The sequence below is a fragment of the Papaver somniferum genome, chromosome 8 (assembly GCF_003573695.1).
Source record: "Papaver somniferum cultivar HN1 chromosome 8, ASM357369v1, whole genome shotgun sequence".
NCBI classification, from domain to species: Eukaryota; Viridiplantae; Streptophyta; class Magnoliopsida; order Ranunculales; family Papaveraceae; genus Papaver; species Papaver somniferum.
In genome coordinates, this window is record NC_039365.1 from 6,793,670 (window position 1) to 6,807,892 (window position 14,223).

Genomic DNA, 14,223 nt, shown 5'->3' on the forward strand with positions numbered 1-14,223 from the left:
CATCAGATTTAGTCACTTCTCTCTCCCATCAGAAATATTTAAGGCCTCCCTTATCTCTTCTTGTCCACATTTCTCCTTTCATCTCTTCTTCTCCTCTGATTTGAAAAACAGAAGAGAAGTGCATATATGGCTTCAACAAAATTCGATTAAAATTCCCGCACCATTTCTTACCGCAAACATTAAAAGGTTTTTCATATCCCTTCTATGCTATACGTAATCCAGGATCCAGAGGAATACAACAAGAAAAAGAAGATGAATACAACAAGTTTTGGGTTTGTTTTGATTAGTTTGTTATTATTTTTAACATTCACACATTCATCAGCAACGAAAGATAACCTAGTGGACATAACTCTGGTTGAAAATGCTACAACTCAAGGAGCTGGTAAGTCACTCACATTCTACCTTGTTCGATCGAAATTCATCATTTTACTTACATTTTTCTTTTTCTTTTTAATAAATATTTATTTAGTTCTTGTAATTAATTTGTAGTTTGTTTGGATGGGAGTCCACCTGCTTATCATCTAGACAGAGGATTCGGTTCTGGAGCAAATAACTGGCTTTTATTCTTTGAGGTACACAAACAATCACTTCGTTCGTTTTCTTCTTTTTATACTCCCTCCGTTCCATTTTACGTGATGTTTTAGGATTTTTTTTTATCACAGAATTGATTAAAAAGACCAAAATCAACAATTCTTAAATGAAATGGACAGTTAGATTTTGATACTGTTTAAATGGACAAAAATGTAAAAATAGGCAGGGTGTAACCAGTTTCATCGTGCCCATTTTCAAATATTTTTTCTTATTTTTAATTTACACAGGATGTATCCAGTTTCATCCTTGCTATTTTTTAAATTTAAGCTAGGATGAATCCAGTTTCATCCTTGCTATTTTTCTTTTGGCCATTTCATCCAAACTATTTTTTACTCGTCCATTTGAACCGTGATTTAAAAATATTTGGACAAATGACCCATTTTCCGTTTTTTTATGTTCCAAAATAGACGAGTGTTTAAGCTTTTTTCCCATATTCTCACTAATTTGTCCTTGCTTTGGAATCATACCATACCATTACTTTTCATTGAAATTAATAGATGGATTAATTAATCTAATTTTTAAATCCACTCCATAGCGAATATATACTCTATCCCAAGTAAATTACAACGGGATTCGTAATTCACACTAAATATAGAGACTAAAAACTAGGTGCTTTAAATTTTTAGGAAGCTATTAATATGGGTAAATTTGAAAAAAAATTATTCTCTATATTATTTCTTAATCTGCGTGAAAATCTCTACAACATCAAATAAAATGGAACGGAAAGAATATTACACAGAAAGGTTTGATACGTCCTGATTTTATGTAGCGAATAAACAAGTCAGGTGGCCTAAGACATCTACAATTTTATTACAAACTCTATAAACAAATAGATAGGACCGCCAGATTAATATTATATATATTCACACATTCTAAGTAGTGGCGTACTCTATCATCGAGTAAGAAGAGACGGTTCTTGTAAGTAAGAACCATTACCGATGTTATCCGGCTTTTTTTTTTTATTTTCAAGGCTTAACAAATAAAATTTAAAATGCAAGTGGAGATATATGGGTCCCGCCCTTGGGGGTAAAAATTTAAGGGTTGGATGTGTGCATTCCCTTTTAAGTTAGTTTATTTTATCGATTTAATTGTAGTTGCACGAAATCCTACAATCACACAAGTATGAGAATCTAACAATGATTAACCGACCTCAATTTAAATCATCTATTTATTGATCAAAATCACAAGAACAATTACAAGATAATGGAAAATTTAAGTTTACTCTCTCTCTCTCTACAATCTTTCTCTCTCCTAATTTCTTTACCAAGGATTTTAAAGAGAACTCTCACTTTACATGAACCATCTACTCTTTATATAGGATATTACATAGTGGATGACAGCTAAGAGATCCTTTATTTTCGGAATCCCTGCGCGTTATTATCGCACATGTACATTAGTTATACTCGCCATTGTATACACAAATCTTTAGGATAAAATACACCATAACTATGTCGGAACTGCGCGAATTTCAAGAAGAATATATAGTTTTAGAAGAGAAGCAGAGAGATATAGAGTCTTACCCAGTTGCGATTAGTCATGCGAATGGGAATGCAAGTTTACTTCCAAGGATAACAAATGCAGTCGCGTGTACATCTCAAGGAAGTCAGGGAAATAAAAGAACAAAGGTAGAACAAAAGCTAGTAGCCATGGGCAGTGCAGATCAAGAAGAGTTTGAAAGACAATACAAAGAAAAACAACTTCAAAATCAGGGAGGAAATAACAAAATTCAAAGAATAAATAATCAACAAGAAAGTTATGGAGGTCAACAACAACAACAACAACCATATTATATAAGAGACAAGGAAACCAAAAGATAGTTTGGGAACCGATAAAACTTCCGCCATTGAATACAACAATAGATAAAATCTTGGAAGTTGTTATTTTAATGGAAGATATTCCCGAACCCTTCAATTTGGGAGATGAACCACCACCAGGACGAAGAAGTAAAGATTTTTTGTGCGTACCATCGCTTTCATGGTCACACAACACATACTTTTAGAAATGTGAGGAAGATTATACTGCGAATGATAGAGCAAGGAAAATTAAATCACTTCTTAGTACAACAGAAACATCATTTACTACCACCACCACTTGGAGGCAACGCAGAGAAAGGAAAAAACACATATGTGATTGAAGTGGATGCGAAAGCCAAGAATTTATATTGGAATTCAATCGTTCATTCTTTCAAAAACATCGAAGACTTTCATGATAATATCTTAAGTCGGGTGCATGCGAGAGATAATGATGGACGAGAAATATTCAACCTTGCGAAGATATCACCCTTAAAAGATTGGCAAAGACAAGTCATATCATTCAGCGCTGAAGAGACACCAAGAGGAGGAGAACCACATGAGAATCCATTAGTGGTAAAGCTAGGCATTAATCCCAAAGAAAAATTAGAAGACGATGATGCAAAGTTCGGTGGATATCCTCTTTTATCATACATATAAGACCATGGGAGGAAAAGATAACGAACTAATTCCGTCCACTTATAAGATATATGGATTCAATGGTACTGCTAATAATCCCAAAGGAGAGGTGTCAATGCGAATCCCTCTGAAGAGTCTATCTACAAAAATCACATTATGTGTTGTTGATGTTGAATCTCCTTATAATGCTTTGATTGGAAGAACATGGTTGCACGGTATTTTGGGGGTAGCTTCGACATTCCATCAATGTATAAAATTCCCATTACCTCAAGGTCTTGGAATCATAAGGGGAGATCCAAACGTAGGAAAAAGCTTCCAAGAAATTGATGTAGATAAGTGCTAAGAAAGAGAGAATAAGCGAAGAAACTGGAAGAAACATGTTAAAGACAATCAAAGGGGTGAAAGGCTAATGGTCGATGTGGTGTCTAGAGTTGGAACGGTTGGAAAGAATGATACTGAGGTAGAATCTTCTGAGAATGCTCGCATCAAGAAACATAGAAAGATTACACCTTAAAGGAAAAGGTGGAGGTGGAAGTATGAGTCATTGTGCGGTTGTTCGCATACTATGAAAAACCCATGCGAATTAAATCACTATGAAGCGTCTGCGAATTCCAAAATGTTGCACAAGCAAAGAACATGATCAAGCAGTATGAAGAGAAAATAATTGTTTCCTTTATGAGTAACTATATAATAAAAATTCTATGTACTGAGAGTTATATAACTCAAAAGTAACAATAGAAAGAGAAAATTTTATTACTTCATGATGGTTTCATTCCATGAAAGAGAATCTCTTATAACTAAGAGACAGAAATAAGACCTTAATAGAAGGCATCAGAGATAAAAATCCTAATTAGGGAGACTAGGAATCCGAATGTGGCGTGCAACCTAGTTCGCATACATGCAAGAGGAAAGAATAAGACATAAAGCACGTCATTTTCGGGTAAACTAATATGCATGACTCAAGGGAAAGCCATACCAACCCTGGAACTTGAGTCATGGAGATTTGGGGTGAGAAAAACGAAAAATCCCATTCGAGAAGACGCCTAAATCAAAAGATTAAGGTAATAAGATCTTCCCAAGGAGTGCAAAAACTCGATCATAGCGCCGAGGTACACGTTTGAGTCAAGAGTGTGAGGGGCGTTGGAGCCTACTTTAACACTTTTGACAAGTCCTGACTATGATGCACTCGGTGCGAAGATACCCCACTTAGGGTGCAGTATCGTAACCATAAACCTTATCGGTAGAGGAAAAAGAAACTGCAAAATCAACTGGTTGTTGTATTACCAGATGGGAGGAGCCAACCTTAACCCGGTAGAGGTAAGCCTCCTTGAAGGGGCAATTAGGGGGAAGATAAGGACGCACCCTCCATTAGGGAGCCGAATTGTGTCAAAAACGTAAATGTCACGAGGCTTTTTATTCACGGGAGTATTAAGGCTTATCGCATTTACACACAAGAGAAAACCTGAAGAGGTAATCATACAAGAATAAGTTAAAACAAGATCAATGGGTCGACACAATAAAATGTAAAGACGTCCTGCGATTTCGTCGCATAAATAATAAAAGAGAGGCAAAATAAGACCTTTACTTAGGAAGGCGCAATAAGACCTCTTGAGAAAATATTATGAAGTATGATCTCATATCGTACGTTGTGAAAATAATCGCATGTGTAAAACGCATGAGTGAGGCATGCGAAACTCATATGATTATGAGTTCATCATTTTGTGACAATCAACATAGGAAAGAAGGGGAATGCAAGCACTAAATATGTTACTTTCCCCATATGATAAACTCATACACACATGAGGGAGGTTGATATTTTGATAAGTAAAAATTTAAAAATAAAGTGAAGCAGATGGTCAATATATTTGAGAAGTATAACGTATTCAAGAAGAATACTAGAAGGATAAGAGGCAGAAAGAAGAATCTACAATAATAAAAAGAAATCAGTCTTCGTGTGGATTATCTTCATTGCCTTGATTATCACTAGGATTCTCATGGTTGCTTCGCTCAACATCATAATCATGGACTTCTTCTTCTTCTTCATATTCTTCTTCACTATCAGAAATATCAGGAACATCATCATTTGTAGGAACATCAACAAATTCATACTTCACAAGAGGAATATTATTTTCTTCGCAGGCTATCTTAACTGCTGCATCACGAGCGCGAAGAGCATCCTTGCTATTGTTTGAGATAGTAGTAACATAATTCTTCTTAAGCTTTCGATATTTGGAATCACGAGCAGTGAACTTCGCATTCAATTCGTCTGATAGTCTTCTAGATTCGTCAAGTTGTTTCTTCAATTCTTCAATATCCCCAAGTTGTTTCTTCTCCTTCTCTGCGAAATATAAAAACAAGTTAGAGATAAAAGAAGATAATTCTATTCAAAAATGACAAACATAAAGGAGCAATAAACGACCTTCATTATTGGACGTAATATCTCTAATCAAGGCAGAATGTTCGGATTCAAGGCTCATAGTCACAACTAAGCCTTCTCTAGCATTTCTTAAGACTCTAGCAGCCCAATCAAATTCAGCGTCGCTTTTTATAAGAAGTCGAGACCGAATCAATTTTTCTCGCTCAATAAGTGCACTCTTCTCTTTTATGGCAAAGTCTCGATCTATTTGAACTTGGAGAATAGTTTCTTGGAACTCCTTCAAAGCTTTCGCACCGTTAAGAATGATTTGATCTTTCTCAGTAATAAGGGAATTACCTTTTGCTTCTAAAACTTTAATGTTTTCTTTGGATTCTCGGAAAGGATGTTTAAAACTATTACTACGGCACTTCTATGATCAATACTAAGAAGTTGGTATTATGATTTCAGTTTTTGCAAGGTTAGGGAGTTTATTTTATCTTCGGTAAGGTTATTTAAAGAAGAATTGAGGTAGTTAAGAAGTGTATCATCATCAATGGGATGATGAACATAGCGAAACAGAGAAGCCGCTTCATCATAATAACGTAGATTTCTGAATATATAGCTATGATTATATAATGGGACAGGAAGACCATTCAAAAGTTTTTCCAAGGAAACAATAATTCTCTGATTTGTCCATTCTTCCGAATTAATCAGCTCAAGTGTAAGTTTGGATGAATAGTTACATCCGGGAGGAAGAGAAAGTGAATAGCCTCTCACGCTGAATGGATCTTTCAAAATTTTGAAGGATGTTTCGTTTTTCTTAGCAATTGGTTCCATCAGAAGAAGGGGAATGGAAAAAGTTTGAAGAACAATTTAATTTGATTAAGATCAAGATCAAATCCTGGAAGATTATGATCAAGGTGAGATCAATTAATAGAGAAAAAAGATGAGAAAACGCAAAAACTAATAATGAATAATAAAGAATGAAGAAAAAGTAGCAGAAGAAAGAAGAAGAAGTAAAAAGAAGAAGAAGATGAAGTAAATACAAAGAGAAATTACTCTTGGTTTTCGAGGAAGTTACCTCATTAATACGATGAATAATTGGGTAGGATGAGCGGTTAAAGAGACGTGTCGAATGATATGTGGTAAAGAAGAAACGCGTAGAAAGGAAAGTTTAAATTTGATTAAAATATTTGTCGGAAAGATGGAATTTGAAAAAATAGGCATGTGCGATGAGGCAAGTTGAAATTCTCATTTCGCTCATTTTACGAAAGGAACGAAATGAGAAGAGGCAAAATGTAGGAATAGAATATCGCACATGTGTTATATACGAGCAAAGGACAATCAGGTGTGTGCGAAGATCGTCGCTCATCTGAGATGTGGTGACGTATTGAATGAAGTCAGCCTAGTCATAAGTAAAGTGTGAAGATCCGTGCGAAGCCTGTGGAGTCTGCGAGTATAACTAATGTACATGTGCGATAATAACGCACAGGAATTTCGAAAATAAAGGATCTCTTAGATGTCATCCACTATGTAATACCCTATATAAAGAGTAGATGGTTCATGTATAGTGAGATTTCTCTTAGAATCCTTGGTCAAGAAATTAGGAGAGAAAGATTGTAGAGAGAGAGAGTAAACTTAGAGTTTCCATTATCTTGTAATTGTTCTTGTGATTTTGATTAATAAAGAGATGCTTTACATTGAGGTCGGTTAATCATTGTTAGATTCTCATGCTTGTGTGGTTGTAGGATTTTCTGCAACTACATTAACAAAAAAAAAATTCTTAGAAATTTTATTATTATTTATTACATAATTAACTAATTGGAAGCTTAACAAACTAAGCTCCAAGCAACGTACTACTACATTAGTTGAACAGGTTGCCGTGCTAGCCTACCAGCGAGCCTCATGAGGAACAAAGCCGAGGAGCCGAAGCGGATAGTATGGCTAATGTCTTCACAAGGGGGCCAAACTAACTCTACCGTCCATGTTAAACTCTGTAATATTGCGCCATCTGGGACTCGAACCTGGGACCTCCTAGCGCATGAAACCTCTGTGGAGGGCATGAAACCAGTTGATCTACAAGTCGGTTGGGCCCCACCCTTGGGGAAAAACGGAGGATCCCATATAAGGGTTGGTTATGTGTTTACGCTCTTAAGATAGTTTGTCTTCACGGTTTAACAATATTTTTTGGATTGTACAGAAAAAAATCACAAAATTGGTTAAAAAGACCAAAATCAATAATTCCTGGGTGAAAAAGACATCTAGATTTTGATACTGTTTAAATGGACAAAAATGTAAAAGTAGCCAAGATGTAAATAGTTTCATCTTACCCATTTTCAAATACTTTTTCTTATTTTTAATTTACATCAGGATGCATCCGGTTTTATCCTCGCTAATTTTTAAGTTTAAGCCAGAATGAATCCAGTTTCATCCTTATTATTTTTTCTGTGTCCATTTCGTCCATACTAATTTTTATTCGCCCAGTAAAACCATTTTTTAAAAATATTTGGACGAATGACCCATTTTCTGAAAAAGATTTAATATTTTTTGAAGGATCCCGTTAACATATGCATGCAAGAAGAGGTTAAGGAAGAATTAAATGAATATTTTTATCTTGAAATACCCGTTACTTTGTATTAAATGATACTGATTCAACAAATACTTTAGGAATTCCGTTTATACCCTTGCATTTGAATATGTGTTAGTATTAAGTAATGCGAACAACTAATTAATGGTTTACTTATGCAATTTATACCTTCCATTTTACTCCATCCGTTCCGATTTACTTGACGTTGTAGAGTTTTTCACGGAGATTAAGAAATATCAGAGAGAGTAAAATCTTTCCACTTCTAACCATATTAGTTCCTTCTTAAAAATTTAAATGACCTAGTTTTTAGTTCCTACATTCTAGGGAAAGTTATCAATCCCATAATAATTTATCAATCCCATATAATTTACGTGGGATATACTATCAAATTCTCAACACAATAAATATTATAGTAGATTTAAAAATTAGAGTACTGATTACAACAAAAATTAATGATACTGTGTGATTCCAGTGCAAGGAAAAATCAGTGAGATTATGGGCAAAAAATTAAACTGTCATCTATTTTGGAACACAAAAAAACCCTAAAAACGACAAGTAAAATGAAACGGAGGGAGTATAATTTTTATTCCTTTATGGTTTTGGGTTCACCCGTTGATCAGACTAACTAGAGGCGTTTTATGTCCATTACAAAAAAGAGAGATAAGGCATGGATTGATCATTACAGTTCTAGTGAAAATGTACATGGCGTTAACAAATTTGAGCTCATTTTCTATGTTTGCATATTGCAATTAACTAAACCGAGAATCCCACAACAACTGTTCCATGTATTTTTGTCTGAAGATGTAGGCGAGTTTGAGGTCAACCATGTTATCCCTTGATAATAATCTTTTTTTAAACACTAAAGGAGGTGAGTTTTGACTCATGACACTATGAGTCAAATCAGATTCAAGATCTCTCAACGAGTTAAATCAGATTCATAACCTTTCAGTTCACAACCTTAAATGTCAAATTTGGGAGAAAGAAGAGTTTAAAAGGGAGAAATAGTAAAATGATTTGTGCATTATTATATTATCAACATCTTTTCTAGTTTTACCGTTTCCTATGACTCATTTATTATTGTTAAGGATAATTTTGAGATTTCAGTTTATTTCAAAATATTTATATTTTCCATAAAAAATTCATTGATCCAAGATCAATTAATGTTTGCTTAACCTTTTCCTCTGTGCATATGTTAAAATATGGGATCAAATTTAAGAGTTGGCTGTGTGTATATGCTTTTAAGGTAGTTTGTTTCCACGGTTTAACCAGCTTTTTTGGAAAATGCAAGTGGAAATATATGGGCCCGCTCTTGGGAAAAATAAGGGGATCCTACTTAACGATTGGGTGTGTGTATACGCTTTTAAGGTAGTTTATTTTGAGGGGTGAATCATTTTTTTGAAAAATGTGTATATTCAAGATAGTCATAGTCATCGAAGAAAATGAGAAAAGGACTTGAAAAAAAAAGCGGGAAGTTTTTAATCTCATGACCACCACCATTATCATTGTCCAAAAGCAAAAGCAACAACTTCACGTAATCGTTGACCTGACCGTTTTCGATCGTGAACGCATACATAAATGGTGATCGCAATCCAAAGATAATGATCAAATAATAATTACTACACTCTCATATAATCGAAAGATAATGATCAAACTAATAATTACATACTATTGTTCCTTCACATAAAAGTTTGATAGATTATTGGTACATTATGTGTTCTCTTTTTCTGTTGAAGTTGCTAACTGGCTGTTGTGTTTGGGAAATTTATAGGGAGGTGGTTGGTGTCGTACTATTAAGCAATGTTTGAAAAGAGCAATAACGCATAGAGGGTCGAGTACTCATATGGAAAAACAGAACCCTTTCGTTGGCATCATGAGCAAGAACGCATCCTTGAATCCTGGTATAAGCACAATCTCTTACACACTACTGCCGCCCTTCCTAAGCAAGACTTATGTCGATGTGTTTTTCTCTTTTTTGGAAACAACAATGATGCCGCATAAAATGTCGTAACTATTATACTATAAGCTTACAGCTGGCATTGGAAACACTCGAATACAGGAGGTAGGAGAAGAGTAGATTTCATCACATCAATACATATATATACTCCAGCACCATTAAGGGATTAACTGAGTTGGTAAACAAAACAAAAGAACAAAGTTTTAGTTGGGTTCTCTCAGCTTGGTCTTTTTCACTGATCTTGTGCATTGTTATGCATGGTTCACTGGTGGTTCACCATTTAGCTTTTGTAATCACCGTGAAAAACCATCAATTAAGTTCGCTGACACATGTTACAATTTCGCTGATTATTATACTTTTACTCTACAAATACAGTAAAAATTATCAACTGAGTTAGCTAACATATGTATCAGATTTTTATAATTGGAATCGAGTTAGGATTAGATATTGCGATGGAGGGTCATTTTCCGGGGACTCTATGTACAAAAATGGAGTAAGTCGTCTTACGTTTTATTTTATGGTCATTGCCTTCCAAAAAGCATTTTTTACGATTTTGGTGCCCATCATACTCTGAGCAATGCTTAACAAAAGACCTACAGATTTTGTACTAGAGATCAGATTTACTAATGGGTGGGGTTTTTAATTACTTACTGGAAACAGACAGACATACTATACTTTAGGGGTCAGAGGATTTGGAAGGCAATCATTCTTGATCTTCTTCCCAAGGGTTTAAATGTTACAGAAAAGGTGAGTGGTTGCTAAACTTTTTCTTCTTATTCCAGTTCTTTTCGTTTATTTTTTATTTTTATTTTTTTTCATTTTACTAGTTTCGCATTGTACATGTTAAGTTGTTAACCGAAGTTCAAGGATCAATTTGTTGGAATATTTACAAATTTTTTGGCTTTCTAGGCTCTGCTCTCAGGTTGTTCTGCCGGTGGTCTCGCAACTTTCTTGCACTGTGATGACTTCACTACTTTTTTACCCAAGAATGCCACTACAAAATGCATGAGTGACGCTGGGGTTTTCCTTGATATGTAAGTGATTTTCCAACCCTTACCATGCACACACGCGAAACCAAATATTGTACAACCTGTTTTAGTCTAATAGTTCTATGGTCTATCGTCCCCTTTTCATCTTTTCCCCCCCCCCAGAAAGGACATTAATTCGACTCACACAGCAAGGGAAAAATTCGAAAAAGTTGTTGCTCTACAGGTTAGTCTTAATTCAATGTCTCTTGCTCAACAAGGTTAGAATTAATTGTATTATGAGAATATTCAACGTTGGATAAACAAACTGAGAGGTAAATTTACAGGGTGCAAAACAATTTCTGAATGAAAACTGTACTAGTTCAAGTAACTATACATCTCAGGTACAAGTCCACTAAACTGAATATATTTTGTCGTATGAATAAAGGTTTCGTGTTGTTTATGGCGCATGGATCTCATATATATGTCCTTTGTCTCTTACAGTGCTTCTTTCCACAATATGCTTTGTCTTACGTCAAAGCACCATACTTCATCTTAAATTCGGCTTATGATACTTACCAAGTAAGAATGTAGCGTTTCGCTTTCTTTGAAGTGCTAAACCTCAAATGAATCCTGCTTTGTATTCCTTCTGAAAAATTGATCAAACTCTTTTTTTAGTTTAAGCGTCATCTCGTCCCACCTTCTACTGATCCGAGCCGATATTGGGAGCAATGTAAAAACAAGACTGCAGCGTGTGATGTAGATCAGCTTAATATATTGCAGGGTTGTTCTAACCACGGATATCTTTCTGTTATCTTTAGATTCTCTATTCACATTTCTGATTAAGGCTCTCAATATCGAACTTACAGGTTTAAGATCTGAAATGATTAACGCTTTGTCAGACTTTAACGATTTCTCCGAAACGGGAGGGATGTTCATAAATTCATGTTTCGCTCACTGCCAAGCCGAGTACGACGAAACATGGTTTGCTCCGGATTCCCCACGAATTCACAATAAGGTATGTATATAAGATTTAATTTTATACTATAGAACATTGATTGTAAGATCGTTGAACTTCATGATAATCACCCAATAAAAAATCCAAGACTAGTTTGAGAGAAATATCTTTTAACGCTAATCTGCAGCACATCACCGATTATCTTACTGTTTGCCGTAATACCTTGTGGAGATTTTGGTTTTTCCTTTTTCACTTCCTATGTTATGAAGGGTAAGACAACATATTAACATTTTTACATGAAAAACTCTAATATATTAATCACTTTTCCATAATGCACATACGCAAACCATATCATAATGCACATACAAATTCAATAGTATCAAAAAAATGGTTTCGATTGTAAAGAATCTGTGACAAAGTCCTATATCATAATGCAAATAAAATATTTCCGACCAAAAAAATGTATAATAAAATCTCTTGATGAAAATGTTATCTACATTATACATTAGTGATTTCGATAAAGCGGAAGCATATTTTTATAAATGGATTACCTTTATTCCGGTAAAAACCACTTTATAATTTCTTAACATCATCAAATAAGATTATTAAATTGATATTATGATCACCTAATGCAACTATCAGTAACATATCATAACATTAAACCGGGAAAACATTAAACGGATCAATTCTACAACCAATTCGGTTATAGTCAAAGACTAAACATAGTGGTCTAGGTCCACGTTTTGAGGTTGTGTTAAATTGTTAAGCCCAATTCCAGTTTTCTAAAAAAAAAAGTTGTTTAGCTATATACACCGTTATCCATCTTCAGCTATGCTCATTTAAGCACCTTTTGCAAAATGTACATATTTAGTTACACATTTTGTATATGCCTCGAGTCCCGGATATATAACTAACAATGAGATAATTTTTAACAGACGATAGCAGAGTCAGTTGGCGATTGGTATTTTGAGAGAACACCATCCAGGTTGCGTGACGATGCATATCCTAGTAATTGTAACTGCCCCAATGTTACAGGTACAACACCATCCAACTATTCCTATTAAATTTTGGGGCATCTAAGTAATTTTCGTGTGAGATTTTGATAATTACGCTTATCTATGCTAGATTAAAGGGTATTGAATTGATACACTGACAAGACCTCTGATGAAGTGGATTCTCGTTTCTTGGGGTGTAAATTTATCAATCTCGATATCAATATTTTCATGATATAAAGAAATTTGTTTTAGGGCGAATTTCAGTTTAACATATTAAGATTTTTTCTCACATGCCATAAGAAAGTAAACGGAAAACGGTTGAGGTGGATTACTCGACAATAACAGTCATCATCACTCATGTTATACAAAATGTTTCTTTTCTTACCAAGTTACATTGTCTTCTTTGAGGCCATTATTGTATAAAGTTTTCAGTGATATGCACTGCTTTGAAATTTCGACGCTTGTTGGTTGTTACTTACTTACTATCAGCCTATGTACAATGTGCGCTATTCTGTAAATTATTAATACTAACAATATGATTACTTTTATAAGTGCACTTTTATGAGATTGGTTTCCTCTTGTTTGCAATCAGTTCAAGTCTGGTATAGGATTGTGGATTCATCAACTATATAACACTGACACAAACGATGCTTGTGTACGAACATTTTAAGGTTTTATAGGAGACATAAATTATTCTATGCCATAAATCCTTGTAAGTTGTGACACAATATACGAAGCGTACAAGTCAATAGTATTACGAGTCTCACCGGTAATAACCCGCTAGTATTTTATTGTCTTGACTCTGGTTTCATCTTTCTAATTTTTAGCAGCCATGAAAAACTGGATTTATTTTTTAAATAATTAGGTAGAAGTAGCGATAAAAAGGAGAATCTAAGTGTAAAACACCGTGAGACGGCCAAAACCCCATGCATCCTATTAGAGTATAACTAGGTATCACCGAGCCCTACGGCCTAGGTTCAACCTCCTTCGATTCTTTTTGTTTTTCACAAAATTGGTTAAAAAGACCAAAATTAACAATTTCCAGGTGAAAATGACATTTAAATTTTGATACTGTTTAGATGGACAAAAATGTAAAAAAAAGCCAGGATGTAAACAGTTCATCCGACCCTTTTTTAAATACTTTTTCTTATTTTTAATTTACATCAGCATGCATCCAGTTTCATCCTTGCTATTTTTTAAGTTTAAGTCAGGATGAATCCATTTTCATCTTTGCTATTTTTTTGGTGTTCATTTCACCCATAATAATTTTTCCTCGTCCATTTGAACCTTGTTTTAAAAATATTTGGACAAATGACCCATTTTCCGTTGTTTTTTGGCATCAATTTATAGCCTACATCAATGTACTACTTTATTAGCTGTCATTAAGT

General features: G+C 34.5%; 1 protein-coding gene across 2 annotated transcripts; it reads left to right on the plus strand.

Moving 5' to 3' along the window:
• Positions 1 to 29: 29 nt before the first annotated feature.
• LOC113304745 (pectin acetylesterase 9-like) lies at positions 30 to 13,400 on the plus strand. Of its 2 annotated transcripts, none has more exons than XM_026553887.1 (13): positions 30 to 382; positions 490 to 572; positions 9,732 to 9,861; positions 10,331 to 10,410; positions 10,578 to 10,664; positions 10,827 to 10,951; positions 11,069 to 11,129; positions 11,230 to 11,286; positions 11,387 to 11,464; positions 11,561 to 11,666; positions 11,752 to 11,900; positions 12,776 to 12,875; positions 12,973 to 13,400. In XM_026553887.1, exons 1-13 carry the CDS (start codon positions 205 to 207, stop codon positions 12,978 to 12,980), a joined length of 1,242 nt encoding a protein of 413 aa, XP_026409672.1. In that variant the 5' UTR covers positions 30 to 204; the 3' UTR covers positions 12,981 to 13,400. The 2 variants fall into 2 exon arrangements, with proteins under 2 accessions (XP_026409672.1, XP_026409673.1); XM_026553888.1 differs by having other exon boundaries at positions 32 to 382; positions 12,966 to 13,400.
• Positions 13,401 to 14,223: the final 823 nt, after the last annotated feature.